We start from the raw sequence: 18,372 nt of genomic DNA, 5'->3' as shown, positions 1-18,372 counted from the left end.
ACTAATTATCAACTAGATGGTTGTAGATTTGATTATGGCTTGGTTCTACTTTAGGTTAACTAAAGAGCTAGTTAATCTAATCTATGCTGTTCACTCAGCCATCAACTTTAACTATATTAAGCTTAATACTTCAATCATAAGACGATTCCCACGCCATCAGCACTTTAGATTCCGTTTTCCTCATCTTCCTTTCTATATTTCGTATGAGATATTTCGTATGAGATCCTATCGTTGGACAACTTCTGACATGGATTTTCGCATGTGAACATTCTATTGAATGTGGCTTTCCCCGACTTTTAACCTTTGAACCGATTCGTTTCCGAAATAATTCGTTTCTTTCTTGTTATTCTCCAGTCTGAGACGTGATACTGGTTTCTTTTACGCCGCATATTAATCAGAAGTTACCTTTCCAGAGCATTCATTTTCAAGCCCAAACATCAACTGGGGTGATATTGTAAAAAAAACACAGACGCAATCTGATGAACGACATTATCATTATTATCTTTTTCATTTTTTAATATTTTTTTGCGAATTGGTCTACCGGGAAAATTATTTCTCGTGATATATAATAATCAATAGAGGACTGATTCTATATTAATACATATCCAATCTGCATGAATTAAAATATTATGTTTAAGTGTATTGTACGACCGGGCAACGCCGGGATTCCAGCTAGTGTATTTATATCTGTACATCTATTTCTGATGTTCAGTGCCTATAGTTGATTGCAAATGCCCACGGCAGTTATCAATTCGATCGACTTCAGAAAGCCTACTAATTCGCCGGTCCATCTGCATCGGTGTTGTTCTAAAGGTTCTACTTCTTTATTTTTATCTTTATATTGTCAAGTATCTCAGCAATGTTTCTGTGCTTGAACATGGGATGTGTTATACTACACTTTAGTTATTTGTTGGCCTTAAAAAGGAATCTTTTTGTTTGTGAAGGAACTGACGGGATTATTTCACCAACAAGAAGAGGGGATGTAAGAAAAGGCAGTAAGGGTTTGCAACGAAATGGTGACGTTGCTGAAAAGCAGTCTTTTCTTTCCTTGTAAAGGACAACAGGTAACATTTGCCGAACGACAGTAACGAGGTAATCAGTCTAAGAGACGCCAACCGACTAGCAAGCTAGGTAACTAGCTTCTTAACTAATCACACCCGTAGTGACACAACTCCTTTTATACATACTAACTCTCAGTGGCGAGAATTCCGACGTGATTTCCAACGAAATTAGAATGTCTATTTAACTTAGTAGGAAATAGACACCCAGTTTCTCAGTAACGGCAAACAGCAGTTCAGTGTCTTTTCTTCCCTCCGACCCACTCCCGGTAAGTCAAATCAATTTTAATTCTTACAGAACACGATTTTGGATCTAGTAAACAAGATAAAACTACGACACTTTCTTATATCGAATTAAGTATTAAACAATGCTTCATTATATTGTATCTTGCATTAAGACCAGCTGTGTGATTATTATTTATACGGACTCTTTTATATTATGTAAAATATCGTTTAGTCGTTACATTATTAACTCTATCTTACTCTCTATCCCACTCTCTCTCTCTCTCTCTCTTTCTCTCTCTCTCTCTCTCTCTCTCTCTCTCTCTGTTTCTGTCTCTTTGTGTCTTTTACCCATTTCTCTCTCAGTAGATGTGGGGGTATTTTCAAACGCAAAGCCTCCTATTTTAACTCAAAGTTGAAGAACTTCGAATACAGGAGTGGTACCATTAAAACGAGCGACATTTTGCGCTCCAAAATTTATTTTTCTGCATGTCACAGCCATCCTCAATCCACTTTTGCCAAGAATTTTATGATGCGTCTCTGCTTTTGGTGCACGTCCATGACAGGGGCAACCTTCTTAAAGTCTCAGACTGTCAATATCTGCAACAGAGAGATTAAATTTTCAGGTCGTGAATGCATAAGTTTAGGCATCATAGAAATGAAAATTTCAAGTCTGATCTGATCCATTCGGACGGAATAAAAATAATAAGATCCAATACTTTTGGAACGCCCCACGTAGAAAGATCAATCTGCCGATGAAATAAAGAAAAACCATATTTAGAATTTAATTGTAATTATCACAGTACATTTTAATTAGAAACAGTTAAGCAGGCAAAATATGAAAAACAATATGGAAAAAAAATGGAAAAATATCGAAAAAATATCGAAAAAATATGAAAAAAATATGGAAAAAATATGAAAAAAATATGGAAAAAATATGGAAAAAAATATTTTTTTCCATATTTTTTCATATTTTTTCCATATTTGGAGAAAATATCGAAAAAATAATATGAAAAAAATATGGAAATAAATATGAAAAAATATGGAAAAAATATTAAAAAATATGGAAAAAATATGGAAAAAACATGGAAAAAATATGGAAAAAATATGAAAAAATATGAAAAAATATGAAAAAAATATGAAAAAAATATGGAAAAAAATATGGAAAAATATGAAAAAAAAATATGGAAAAAATATGAAAAAAACATGGAAAAATATGAATAAAATATAGAAAAAATATGAAAAAAATATGAAAAAATATGAAAAAATATATGGAAAAATCAATCAAGAGTTCGTTAAAATCAAGAGTTCGTGAAAGCTTAGTAGATTTTTCATGACGTCATACCAGTCTCCCAAATAAAGAAATCACTTTGCATATATAACGGATAAATGCAATAAATACAGCATTACTTTTTTAATTTAATGTATAATCTTTTTTTGGTGGTTTTCCGTGTCATCCTATAAATAATACCGTGTAATCCTATAAATAATACCGTGTCATCCTATAAATAATACCGTGTAATCCTATAAATAATACCGTGTCATCCTATAAATAATACCGTGTAATCCTATACATAATACCGTGTCATCCTATAAATAATACCGTGTAATCCTATAAATAATACCGTGTCATCCTATAAATAATACCGTGTAATCCTATAAATAATACCGTGTCATCCTATAAATAATACCGTGTAATCCTATAAATAATACCGTGTCATCCTATAAATAATACCGTGTAATCCTATAAATAATACCGTGTCATCCTATAAATAATACCGTGTAATCCTATAAATAATACCGTGTCATCCTATAAATAATACCGTGTAATCCTATAAATAATACCGTGTCATCCTATAAATAATACCGTGTAATCCTATAAATAATACCGTGTAATCCTATAAATAATACCGTGTCATCCTATAAATAATACCGTGTAATCCTATAAATAATACCGTGTCATCCTATAAATAATACCGTGTAATCCTATAAATAATACCGTGTCATCCTATAAATAATACCGTGTAATCCTATAAATAATACCGTGTCATCCTATAAATAATACCGTGTAATCCTATAAATAATACCGTGTCATCCTATAAATAATACCGTGTAATCCTATAAATAATACCGTGTCATCCTATAAATAATACCGTGTAATCCTATAAATAATACCGTGTCATCCTATAAATAATACCGTGTAATCCTATAAATAATACCGTGTCATCCTATAAATAATACCGTGTAATCCTATAAATAATACCGTGTCATCCTATAAATAATACCGTGTAATCCTATAAATAATACCGTGTCATCCTATAAATAATACCGTGTAATCCTATAAATAATACCGTGTCATCCTATAAATAATACCGTGTAATCCTATAAATAATACCGTGTCATCCTATAAATAATACCGTGTAATCCTATAAATAATACCGTGTAATCCTATAAATAATACCGTGTCATCCTATAAATAATACCGTGTAATCCTATAAATAATACCGTGTAATCCTATAAATAATACCGTGTCATCCTATAAATAATACCGTGTAATCCTATAAATAATACCGTGTCATCCTATAAATAATACCGTGTAATCCTATAAATAATACCGTGTCATCCTATAAATAATAAAGTTTACAAAATTAATAAATCACATAAATATTGACACATACCCATCGATTTAAAAACGTATCTTAATGCAATTCACAATTTGATTTAGATCAATTTTTCTCTTTTATTATAATTTTACTAGCAGGAAGACCCGGCGTTGCCCGGGATTGAATAAGAATCAACAAATGTTTCAGCCTCCCATATCCTATAGTATTTGAAATCGATGAAATCGACCCATTTTTCAATTAAATTAATTGATTGCCCGTTCTAGTTGGGTACCTACTGCAGTGCACTGGGAAGAAGCTTCATATGACTCCCCCAGTGACTTAATCCACAATACATTGTTGTTTACATTCCGTTGTAGAGCATCTACGGTTAATTTGATAAAATTATTTTATATAATGACGGGAATTAAAGTTTACAACGCAAAAGTAAAGTATCATGGTTCAATTGCGACCTAAACAGAAATATTCATTTCGCACGCGTTCATGTCATACAGGGTGACCACAAAAAAAAACGGTCCCCAACTTTAATTAGGCCCCGTTTCTTAGTGTTTTGTCCGCATGAAATGAAACTTTGGTCATAACTAGCTTATTATATTCAAAACATCATATCAAAACACTACGGTCTTTGGCCTTTTTTCTCCGTTCTACAGCATATGTTCTAGATATACTTTCTATGTTTTGGGGGTTTTTTTCGGGGGATCACCCTGTATCAAAGAACTAACTGTTGATGTTATATGCCGTGCCTTTCTACTTGAGCGTTGATAAAGGCTTGAATTTAAGTTTAAAAATCAAAAGTCAAGTATCCCGGTTCAGTTGTTCTCTAAGCAGAAACACTCGTTTAAACGCGCTCTCATCATATCAAAGAATCTACTGTTGATTTATATACAGGCCTTTCTGCTTGTGTGGTAATGAAAATTCTCAAATGCACTTGTGATGTTAGGGTGTATAAGGCGTTAACTTTAGTCAAAATCATCTGGTTTTTCAAGGAAAGATTTTTGAAGAAGTGCTTATGTGTGGAGATCCTGTGGCCGAATAAAAGGTATATATATTTTTTATTAGAAATATTAAAGCTATCCCCTCTTAACCTTACTTTTCCAACCGATTTTATTTTTATTTTATTTTGTTTATCAACATGAAAATAAGTAACTGTTTTTCTTTATATTTTTAAATATTTTCAGATAGTTTTTACTTTAAAAATGCTAGTTTTATTTTTGGTGTCTTTAAACCCCACCCACTCTTTTTTATAGAATCAGATGATAAAATTATTGTTTAAGACGTATTGTCTGTCTCAATAAAAATATCGTTTCCGAAACGATCGTACAATTTATTGATTTTGTTTGTTCTTCCTTTTGAAGTCGATTTTTAATTATAAATTATGAACCATTTTACTCAATATTAAAAGCTCTAGGATATATATGCCTATCGAGCTTATTATATATCTACATTACAACGAGCACTGTTTTAATACATTAAAATAAACTCCGCTCTTTAGACTGTTGTTCTAATTCCCTTTATATATATATATATATATATATATATATATATATATATATATATATATATATATATATATATATTCCCAGGTCTCTTTCTCTGACATCGGGAGTCTACGTTCCAACCTTCCAGAGGTTGAAATCCAATTACAGGAGACTAAACCAGACTTATTGTTCCTGTGCAAAACTGGCATGGACCCGGCCGTTTCCCTAGATAAGTTCACGATTACCGGACATCTAAATAATAATAATAATAATACAGCGCCACACCAAATATCTAAAGGGTTAAGGAGGATAGAAAGACCGAGAAAGGAAAGCACTAGCCAGACCTTCATTGGTTAGGTGTGAAGAGGACTGAGACCTTGGGAATTCTTAATGCCACCCAAATGATGCTATGGCAGTGGTCACTGCCAACAGGAAGTCAATGGCGAGCGACTATTCCGATAACGCAAATTAATTTGCAAAGGTTATCGAAGGAGTTGAAGAGTACTGTAAATCTGGAAAGACTTGTTGTCACCCATACTCCAGGAAACACCACTGTTTGCTGTTGTCAGTGATCAATGTTTGACGATGACCTGTGTGAGAATTTCTATCGAGTACAAATAATACTTTTACCAGTACTATCTCCTTGGACACTCGTTATAGCGACTTACCTAACATCTCCGCCGAATCTGCATCGGTTCATTTCGAAGCTGCAACGTAGCTGGAAATATTTTTCGCTAAATCTAAGTCTACTTTGAACGCGAAAACGACGATGAAGTCAAAACGAAACTTTTTCTTACTTTTCGACTGGTGGAATAATGAGAAATATAACCGTAATGAAAAAATAAATATGATTATTATTATTATTATTATTATTATTATTATTATTATTATCTTTATTATTATTATTATTATCATTATTATTATTATTATTATTATTATTATTATTATTATCATTATTATTATTATTATTATTATCATTATTATTATTATACTTATTATTATTATTATTATTATTATTATTATTATTATTATTATTATTATTATTATCATTATTATTATTATAATTATTATTATTATAATTATTATTATTATTATTATCATTATTATTATTATAATTATTATTATTATAATTATTATTATTGTAATTATTATTATTATTGTAATTATTATTATTATTGTAATTATTATTATTATTGTAATTATTATTATTATTATTATTGTAATTATTATAATTCTGATTTCGTTTACTCCCTGATAAGAGATGGGATGCATTCTCAGATGACTTTGTAAATCCCGGCTCCAAACCAACCCTTTAAAGATCAAGGGTTTTCCTAAGGATATTGGTGGTAGCCACAATAGCAGTGTTCAGAAGGCCGCCCAAAACATCGGAGAATCGTCGTTTATTTTTTAATAATAATAATAATAATAATAATAATAATAATAATAATAATAATAATAATAATAATAATATTTGATTCCAATAATTGCGATGTGGAGTTGAAAGAAAATCATAAGTAAAAAATTTCTTAACATCGCACGAGTACAATGGAAACGCTCACGAGATAGAACTGAGGGGGAAAAAAACTTACTAGTAATAATCATAGCAACGGTGATAATGCTTATCATTATAATGATAACTCAAGTCGTGAGTCAAACAGCAAAGATGCTGTAGAAAGTCTCCGCATTGAAGACAACATCTCAAAATATAATAATAAGTACCTGATGTTAAGCAGCAGCAGTTTTAAATACCATGTTGACATCTGACGAGGTTTGACGGCGTTTCATGACCAAAATTGGGTCTTTAGTTCAATTGAGCACTTTTGACATGGCCGTTCAATGAAAAATAGCAGAGAAAACCTTATACAGCTCATTCCTTGTATTATTCAAATTATGAGTGTTCAAACTATCAAACGAAAAACGATGTAAGTGGGATCAGACACATACAGGTCCCATGACCGACAGGCGAAAGAGCGAACTTCCTAGGTCATCATTAAGAGAAACCCCTTGAAACAATATCGCTAAAACAAATTAAACTAATGTCATAAATAAAAGTGTGATAAAATGTTGTTGTTTTTATTGTGATCCTTCTAAAAGGCGATAAACGCGATATAGATAACGAATGCCTCAAAGATTGAATAAGCTAGGTCTGTTTGAAACAACAGAGCAAATACTTTCACGACAAGATCAGGTGATTAAGACGAATGAGTGGTTATCTGCTATAGAAATTAAAGAATTAATAAGAGTAATTGAAAAAAAATACTTATTATGAGATTGTGGACATCAATAAACATGTTGGGGATGACGATATGTCGAGGTAAGAATAAACAACTAAATCTGTAAACGAAAACATTGCAACTTATGACAATCAGACTTGTTCAACAGAATCAACCGTTAAACGTATTAGTGAACATTTGAAAACAGAACATATTGAAATTTTCAAATTGTTAGACAAGAAGCTACGAACAGGTAATTTAAAATAGGAAATTCGATTTGTCAATACCGTAAGACTTAAATCTGTCACTATGAAACTGAATGAATTCTTGGCATTTTTTATCGGTAAATAATTTAGATAAGTGCATTAAAGTTATTGTAGCTATTCATAATACTGCTACACGAAATAGGAAAAAAAAGAATTAAAGAGTGCCGATGAAAAGAGCAAGACAACTTAGAAAAGATTTAAATAAAGTACAAGCAACAGAAAATAGCAAACTTAAAAGTCAAAGTATTTGTGAAAGGCTAATCCGTAAATGTAACATGTATCAAAAATATTTCAAATGTTCAACTAAATAACTGAAACAACGTATACAGTTAAAACGTTACAAAGTCAAACGCTACAGTGAAGGAACTGGGCAATATCTACAGAACAAACTGTTTGAGAATAACCACAAAGTTTTTTTTTTTTACTAAACTAAAAGGAATTTAAAAAGGGAAAGACGTTATATCTAATACTGATAAATCTCTTGTATTCTGGAAAGACATTTGGGAAAAGGAAGTAAAGCATCAAGACGATGCAGAATGGGTCAAAGATATTGAAAAGGAAAGATCCTTTAGAATAAAGCGACAAATGAGCATAAGAGTCACTATTGAGATGCTGAAGCTAAAGGTTGAAAAGCTTTCAAATTAGAAAGCGCCTGAACTTGACGCAGTTCTGGAATACTGGTTCAAAAACCTTCCAACTCTTCACCCACTTCTTGCAACAATGTCAAATAAATGTTTGATGACAGGTAGGTCCTCTAAGTGGCTGTCAAAAGGCACTACTTGATCATGAAACATAATTCAAAAGGAGGTTAAGGGACAAACTTTAGACAATCACTTGCCTCTCAATTATGTGGAAATTTCACTCGCATATTGTTTGAAAGTATCTATCGTTATTCGGACCCAAAGAATTTGCTGCATGAAGAACAAAGTATGCTGTAGAAAAAGATCACGAGGCACCAAAGATAAGTTTTTGATCGGTAAAATGATTCTACGAAATTGCAAACGAAGGTCTTCTAACCTTGACATGGGTTGGGTACATTTTACAAGGGCAGTTTACATAGGTACTGAAATGTTTGGAAATTTTTGGCATAGCCTTCAATATCCGGACATCTATAAAAAAAATAGCATGAAGAATTGGGAAACCAATTTAACTTCAGGAAATGTCGCATTAGTCAAAGTGAAAATTAATAAAGGATTTTCCAGGGTGATACGTTTCTGTTTTGCTTTTTTTCATCAGCTTGATGCATTGACAGTTCTTTTATGGAATGTGAAAGCAGGATATGAACTTGGAAAAGAATTTCCTGCTGTCAAGCATTTACTATTCATCGATGACTCTAAAGTTTTTAGGGAAAAAATGAGAACAAGCTTAACAGTCTAGTGAATGGGATCAGATTGTTTAGTAATGACATACCGATGGAATTTAGCATCACCAAATGTGTTATTCTTGTGATGAAAAGAAACAAGCTCCTATGCTCAGATCACCTCAAACTCGCAACAACAGATCTGGTAATGTTGACACCGAAAGAAGCTACAAATCTTTGGGGATACTGGAAACCGATAAGATTAAGAACATGGAAATGAAACATCAGGTCACAACTAAGTACAATAGAAGATTAAAGATTATTTTGTAATTGCACTTCCACAGTCGGAATATAATATATGCCATCAATGCCAAGGGGTAGCTATCATTCGATATGCCACTAGTATACTTGATTGCAATGTAGATGAATTAAAACGCTTGGACGCAAAAGCGTGTACAATGCTTACAATTAATGAGTGTTTTTTGTTAAGAAAGGAGATTTCATCCATCTAGAAAAAGGAGTGGTTGAAATTTACTTAGCGTTGAAGATGTGCTACATATAGAGGGAGAAACTCTAAATGTATTTCTGAAAGTAATAGAAACCTTATTCATGAACTAGAAAGAAGAAAGACACTAAGATCTTACAAATGAGAGAAGATAAAATTATTTGGAATGAAAGTATACAGTGCGTTCAGAATACTAAATTTAAAGATAATGACACTTGAAATTAGTTCGTCAGAGATGATGTAAAGATCTAGTGAGAGAATTTTATCGCAGCCCAGAAACAAGTCACTCGCACTAGTTCCATCAAACACTACATCAACAAAACTGCAGAATCACTGATGTGCAGACCGTGTAATTAAAGGGAAGAAACATTAGCTCATAATATATCAGAATGCCCAATGGTAACCCAACATTAATATAAAAACATAAAGATACGACAAAGTCGCTCAAGTGCTACATCGGAATATATGCAAAATCTATAAATCAAACCACAATAAGAAGTGGTAGGAGTATAAACCAGAAGTGGTACAGGTCAACAACAATATCAAACTTCTTTGGGAGAACATATGCACACAAACCGATACTGTCCTTGAACATTCCAAACCTGGCATAATTTTTTTAAACAAAAACAAGAGAACTTGTTCAATCAATGACATTGTAGCCTGTCCTTTCGATACCAGAGTGCAAGAGAACATGAAAAAAATAAATATCAAAATCTGAAATGGAAATTAGACTATGGAAGTATAAAGAACTCAAGTTAGTTTCGTTTTTCAACAACTCATTTTGACCAAATCATCTCCAAATTTCTCAGGGTTTTTTTTTGTGGGGGGTCTTTCATTTACCAATTCCTCATATTTAGGGATAAGTACAAGTTTGTCGGAGCTGTTCTGTTCCCTTTGTGCCAGAGCAACGTAACTTGTACATTTCCAATCATTGAAAATCTTCATAAATACAGTGTGATACTCTAGTCATACTCCATATCTACGACTGATTAACTAGAAAACAAATAAATTTTCTTTTGAAACCCACGGACATTCAAGGGCCTATGTTTTTGGTTTAATATTTATGACATAGTGTATTTTTTATATTTACTACAGCATTCATTCATAAATATCGTGTTTATATTTAGAGCAGATAAAAAATCCCAAACCCTTTGAAGCTGCTAGCATGTAAAGAAAGAAATAGCATCACAAAATACACAAATGTTATCGAATTACAATGATACAACAATTACAAATACATCAAATAATGATCAAACGCCGCTGTTTTTTTTGTTGTTTGTTTTTTTGTTTTTACGTAAAAGAAATCATTTTTATTAGTACCATTTTTGTCAGCCAAATGTTTCGTAATAAATCCTATCGAGTATATTTCTTTGCTGTTTTCTTTATTGCTATGTCAGTGTATTTATCTCTTTTTATTTGTAAGCGGCTCCAGGGTTCTAAGTTATTTTTATTTTTTATAAATATGTAACATTTTTTCTTTAATATCTAATTATCATTTGATCTTTTTCACTATGATGTCATTGTAATAGTTTGTGTGTGTGTGTGTGTGTGTGTGTGTGTGTGTGTGTGTGTGTGTGTGTGTGTGTGTGTGTGTGTGTGTGTGTGTGTTGATACGTTGTGACTTTTTCAATTACATTTCTTTCGTTTTTGTTTTTCTAGTTTCATCAGCTCAGCTAAAGCTCGAGAAGTATATTTTGTCTTTATTTTGTCTGTGGTTCTCAGCCGGATAATTTTAACTAACCTGTTGACTATATAAATATATATATATATATATATATATATATATATATATATATATATATATATATATATATAAATTTGGTTTTCTTGTAAAAATTTCATAGTAAAAATAAACCTTTTTCTATATATATTTATGTATGTGTATAAAAAAATGTATTTGTTTTTTTTTAAATCCTACCAAACTCCTCTATAAGTTTTTGGTCTAGTCATAAAACTTCGTATACAGGGTATCCGAACGGATGTGAAACTTTATATTTGGGTTTTAGCCGGGGAAAATCGGTGCAAAAAGAGTGAAAAAAAAATTTTTTATGCAATTTGCAAGGTGAAGATCGAACGGCGACATTACGATATGCATGCGAAACGTAATAGCTATTAATCCATGTTTTAATTTTTAGCCTTGCAGCAAACATGCATTCATAGTTCAGGCACACACACACACATATATATATATATATATATATATATATATATATATATATATATATATATACGTATAATACGTAACATAACGTTAAATTATTTTTAAAAAATGAAGTATATATGGAAAACATTTAATCAATTTTCATCCGGAAAAATGGGATGCTTAGAGATCAAAATTGAAGTATTGGTACATGGGAGTCATCAAATTTTTATCTGTTTATCAACTGTTTCACGAATGCGCATACGTGAATCGTTAACATGACAGATTAATTATGTTAAGAATAAGTAGTTTGAAAATTTTTTTTAAAGATCGTGTAAAGTTGACCTAATGGTTATCGTACTAAACGCAATGTTTTTACGCTTTCGTTTCGATCTCAGCTCGAGTATTTTTGTATTTACAAGAAGTGAACTGTTAAGAAAAAACATAATACTCGCATGCACATGTCTCATTTTGTTTCCGTATTTTTTTCACTTCATTTTTATAAGGAATTTAACGTTATGTATAATACCTACAGTATTTCTGTTTATAATAAACTAACAGGGTCCGTTAACAGGCGTTGCCCGGTAGAATCATGCCCCTCGTAAAAAGTTTAAGTAAGGCCGTTGTTGGTATTGCCCAACCCCCAACCTCGACCTCCTCATGTGAAAAACGGCTTTTGGAATAGACACTCCCAACATCCCTATGGTAAACATGGCTTTCGGAATGGACACCCCAAACTTACCCCTATTAAGAACGGTTCTGAATAGACACCCCATTTTGTGGGGAGGGGGCGGTTTGTCAAAATATCTGCCCCAAATTTAATCTTGATAATCGTTGTCACGATCCCCACGTACAAATACTATGAACCAACCTTGAATTTTTGTGCTTGCAATGTCGATCGGAAAAAAATTAGATGTTGGGTAATTAGTATTTTTTTGTTACCGTGCCGAAATAATATTATTTAGAAAGCAATTCTGAATATGTTAGACGAGTGTGTTTCGTAAATAACCTGTGCTACCACCTTAAAATTTAATAATCACATGATTACATGTTCAATAATAACGTTATTAAATTTTTCCTGCATAAAGTTTGTGAAGCATTTATAAAATAGACAAATTGTTTATGTCAAAATGTAGAAAAAACTTTAGTTATAAGTGTGTGTCGGTCAAGAAAAATAAAACAGTAAAAAAAATGACCTCCTTAGTGGCATGCAATATGGTTTCCGTTCTGCTAGATCTACAGCAGTTGTGCTTACGGTTATATCTCATAAGATTAGCGAATATCTCGACGGAGGCTTCCTTTCTAGGGCAATTGCCCTTGACATATCAAAGGCCTTCGATAGGTTACGGCATAAAGGTCTACTTCACAAGATCACCAGCTATGTTATAGCTGGAAATGTCTTTTCAATTATTAAATTATTTCTATCTGATAGGTTGATTGGCAGAAATCAGAAGCTCATAGTATTAATGCTGGAGTCCTTCAGGGGTCAATCCTGGGCACAATTCTCTTCCTGATCTACATCAATGATCTTCCAAATCACATCCTTATATCATTCGTAGACATTTATGCTAATGACACTACCATCTATGGCAGCACATCAAAGGCCGTAAACGACCAAGTTCTCTCTGATTTTCTCTCCTCTGATCTTGAGCAAGTGATACAATGGGGGAAAGGTGGCTGGTTACTTTTAATGCATCTAATACCAATCTTCTATCTTTACATCATCAACGGTCTGACATCTGGCATCGATTGAAATGAATGGCTCTCGTCCTGGGGAGACTCCATGTTTTGACAAGTTTCTGGGATTTACCTTTACTCCTGATCTGCAATGGAACACATACACCAAATCCGTTCCCAAGGTCGCTGGAAAAATGGTGGGATCCTTTTATCGATCCAGTAGATATCTCACTACTGATGCAATTCTCTACCTATATAAGATCCAGGTACGTCAAAGGATGAAGTATTATTGCCACATCTTGGCAATAGTTGCTAGAAAAATCTTATCCTGCCTTGATACAGTTCAAGATAGACTTAGTAGCCTAGTGGGGATGCCCTTTTCTCTTCCTTTCTACCTCTTCCCCACAGAAAAGACGTTGCGAGCCTGTCTCTGCTTTATATTTATTTTCAGGCAAGTGCTCGTCTGAGCTCCAATCTATGGTCCCCCCTCGCCAAACCGTCACGAGAAACACTCGTGTAGCTGAAAACACTCTATCTGTGCCTAAATCTAAACGTGAATTCCATGAATAGGGCTTCTTTATTAGAAATGCACACCTGTGCAACTCTCCTCCGTTTGCCTGCTTTCCAGATGAGTAATGCAATTCCCCTTAAGCAATCCAATTTACCAAATTTACGCTTCTAACGATTACTATGATATTGTCCTTTTGACTACTGTACACTCATTAACCCTTATCCTCGAGTAGCCTATGGGCCTTGATAAGTGGTGATTCCTTTGTAAGAAAAAAAAAGAAAGAAAATGAAAAGTCGGTAACTGCATTGCCCGAAAACTTCTAATAAATATTATTTTTTTTATAATTCAAATAGGTCACAAATACATAGGTAAATCAAAATGTTTTTTTTTTCATAAATTCGCAACTGTAGTTTCTATAAAATAACTTTGTGCTTAATCACGTTGACTTAACTCAATGGTATTTTTACAAGAAATAGTATTAAAAATAGTTGCATTGCTTAATATTCAAAAGACTACATGTTTGCGTACAATGAGAAAGCGGTATTTTTTATTTTTATCCGCAAATAGGCCACAAATAACGTAGGTGAACGATTACGTTTTATTTTAATCGGAAACCTACTTATTTGCGGACAATTGAAATGCGATCTTTTTTGTTAAAATACAAGTAGGTGACTGATTACGTAGGTAAACAATATTTTTTATTTTAATGATTTCGCAACTGTATTTTCTTTAAAATAATTTTCTGCTTAAAACGCAAATACGTCCCAATTAGGTATAGGAAAAATTATTTTATCTTTATTTAAAAAATAATTTAGCAACTGTATTTTCTATAAAGTAAATTTTTACTCATCGTAGGTAAGCGAAAATGTTTATTTAAAAAATAATTTAGCAACTGTATTTTCTATAAAATAGTTTAGTGCTTATGCATGTGGATTCCCCCCTCGGCTATTTTTATACAAAATAATCATAAAAATAATAATAATGCTCAAGAAGCAATTACATTGATTAATAAACAAAAAACTATTCATTTGTGGACCATTATAATGTGGTATTTGTTGTAAGCATACTATTCCCCTCCCCCTTCCCCAAAAAAATATTATAAGAAGTTCGGTGTATAAGACTTATAGTAACGATATATAAGATTAAAAACAAAAAATACCAAACAACTTCTGTCTGTATTGTTTTGAAGGAAAGGATTATAAACTTATATGCGTATTGTTTAAAAGCAAAGAAAATGGTCGGTCGAAAAAAAATAAGAAGTGTGTTTCTTTCCGAAACGTGTTTCTCCCTCCCCCCCCTCTCTCTCTCTCTCTCTCTCTTTCTCTCTTTCTCTCTCACTCTCTATCTATCTATCTATCTATCTATCTCCGCCTCACTCACTCACGCTCTCTCTCTCTCTCTCTCTCTCTCTCTCTCTCTCTCTCTCCCTTGCTCTCTGTTTCTCTCTATGTAGGTATCAGTCTATCGTCCTCTCGGCATGGTTTACGAAATCTGTTGTTCGCCCACTGGTATCGCAAACAGCGAATATCGTGATTATGTCTTTAAACAATAAGTTGAAATGACAGCAATAGATGAAGTTAATTAATATTGTAGGGTGAAGAAAAATTATACAGAAAATAAACCGGTTGTTTATGTCCAAGTTTTTTAACAGTCAATGTGTTCGCTTATTCAATAAGGTATGCATTCTCGAATAAGCGGGCTGAGGAGAAGCAACCGATGAAAAGGAATGGAAATCTGTCAGGGAGAAATCATTATTTTGTGTAAGGGAAATTAAAAGTTAATGCTTTGTATAGGAGTTTATAAGCCAGTCAAGAAGGGTGACTGGAGGACATAATGTGTACATATTTTCCGGGTGTATAATGGTGGCAGGAAGAGGACTGTAGAAAGAGAGGAAACAATAAGAACTACTTCCTCTGTAGATGGTGGCAATCGTCATGATTCCTCTCCTAGGCTGCAATATAGGGTTTTAATATAACGAATAAATGTGTCTATGACGGCGGTCAAAAGTTAGAGAAGATGGCTGATAATAGTTTAGACATAATAAATTTGTATGTGCCATCTGTTCTTGCAAATCTATGGTAGTTTAGTCCAGAGGGGTAAAACTGCGCCTCTTTTATTATATATATAGGAGAAATAAAAATTCTGCATTAATTAAAATATTTATGTGCATTTTATGACCGGGCAACACCGGGCGGCCTGCTAGTATTCAATAAAAATGAATGAAAATAAAAGTTTAATATGGAGTTATAAAAGTTAATTTTCAGTAAAATAAATACATACATACATAACTGTAATCGTGTTAGTCGTAACATTAGCATGTCCTTTAAATAATTATTGATATTGAGTTGCTCTCGAGTCTCAAACAGAAATGTAAGGTCAAAAATGTCGTTATGGAAGTTGCACAAGAGAGAAGGAAAGAGAAAGAAAAAAGAGAAAAGGGTAAAGACGGAAGACGAAACACCTACATACAAATTAAATACATTTTACAGCAAATGCATTACTTTATGTATTAAGCAATTTTTTGTTGGTTCTATATTTTGCGCTGGACAGTAACGAGTTAAGGTCACGAGGCTGGATATAAACATAGAATACAACGTTATTAATAATTATATGTACATTTTTAACTATGTATAATTATTAGTTTATATCCGGCCCCAAAGATTAAGTCACTCGACCTTATAAACAAAAACTCGATAAATATATAAAATATATAAGATAATGTATAAGTTTCGTATATTAAAAAATATGTGGAAAATTGTTTGTATTTTAAAATTCATATATTGTTGCTTTTTTTCTGTCTTTCCAGTTAGCAGAGCAGCCCCTCATCGACGCCATCAAGATCACACTGGGTGACCGATATTCGGACAATATGAACATTATTTACAAACTAGTCATTAGATTTCTGTTAACGGAAGTTACTAAAGGTGCCAGGGCCAACGTGTCCTGATGTGAAACCTCAATTACGGAAAGGGTACTTCCTTTCATTCTTTTTTATTTTGCTTATATATATATATATATATATATATATATATATATATATATATATATATATATATATATATGAAGTTGAGAGTAAATTTAGTTTATATAGAAAACTAGTAATCACGAAGCAAAACAACATTTAAAAATAACAAAAAAATATATGTGTATATATATATAGTGGAATTCGTTTATTATAATCACGAATAATGCTATCAACCAATTATGATCATCAAAATCAGTCGGTTCAAAATCAGTCCATTTAAACACAGTAAAATGACAGTAAAATGATAATTAATATCACATTGATATATATATATATATATATATATATATATATATATATATATACGTGTAAGCGTGTGTTTGTGTGTTTGTGTGTATGTTCCAGCATTAATATATTTGCTATAATTTGCCATTATATAATTCCATTTGTAAACACATCACTGATGAGAAAACAGTTTTCTTATCTTTATTGAATATCTAGAGAAGCTATATGAAATATATCAACTAATGAAATGTTTTTATATACCTATATATTTATATACAGGATGAGCCAAAAGTAGGTTAAAAATGTTGTAAATATTCCTACCTGCGGAAGTGACACCTTCCTCATGATATAGGCAAACTAGGGTCAACCATTCGATCTTAACAAAAGAATGGTTCTGGCTATACATACTCTTCAAAGAAAAAAGATCAAGGAAAATTATATTTGTTTTAGTTGCAGAATATTGTTAAGATATGGTGGCCAGGGCCATTTTTATTGAGGCCGAATGAATGACCTTAGTTGGCCTCTATCATGACAAGAGTGTCACTTACACAGCTAGGAAGGTTTGTGTGTGTGTGTCTGTGTGTGTATGTGTGTGTGTGTGTTGCAGCAAGTCGTTTTACAGGTACGTTTCATTAAATACGACAAAATTTTTTCTTTATTTTTCCGTCAATTTTCTCGATTTGTCAAGCATTGATTTATCGTTTCAGTTGGTAAGTTGTGTAATAGGTTGCCGTGTAATTTTTTGTCAATCATTTTCCTATAGCGTTTCGATCCTTGATCGTCGTCAGGAGCAATTTTGTTGTTGTTAAACAGGCTTTTTCTGTTGCCTTTTTATATGTAATTAATTTTGTTTTGGTTTTTATTTATTGGTTGAATTTTATTTAGTTATTTTGATTGAAGTCGTCCGTTGGGGGGGGGGAGGGTAAAGAAAGGTATGGGTAAATTCTTTTTTATTGTCTACTGAAACGAGAAAAAAATGCTCGGCAGATCGAGAAAAACAACAGAAAAATAAAAAAGAAAAATCTGTTGTATTTAATCAAACGGGCCTTGATATATGTATATATATATATATATATATATATATATATATATATATATGTGTGTGTGTGTGTGTGTGTGTGTGTGCGCGCG

The 18,372-nt window shown here is 32.3% G+C and overlaps 1 protein-coding gene across 1 annotated transcript in view; it reads left to right on the top strand.

The window, feature by feature from the left end:
• The window catches only part of LOC145243899 (globin-5-like), a 318,635-nt gene extending 301,516 nt beyond the window's left edge, over positions 1–17,119 (top strand). The window contains exon 3 of the mRNA XM_080107005.1: positions 16,798–17,119. Within this exon, the coding sequence (XP_079963131.1) occupies positions 16,798–16,938 (141 nt within the window). The 3' untranslated portion in view covers positions 16,939–17,119. The remainder of the gene's footprint in view (positions 1–16,797) is intronic.
• The last annotated feature ends 1,253 nt before the right edge of the window (positions 17,120–18,372 follow it).

This window comes from Euprymna scolopes, chromosome 22 (assembly GCF_053919585.1).
Source record: "Euprymna scolopes isolate OS-2025 chromosome 22, ASM5391958v1, whole genome shotgun sequence".
NCBI classification, from domain to species: domain Eukaryota; kingdom Metazoa; phylum Mollusca; class Cephalopoda; order Sepiida; family Sepiolidae; genus Euprymna; species Euprymna scolopes.
The sequence above is the reverse complement of the archived record's forward strand: the minus strand, read 5'-3'. Positions and strand labels throughout refer to the sequence as shown.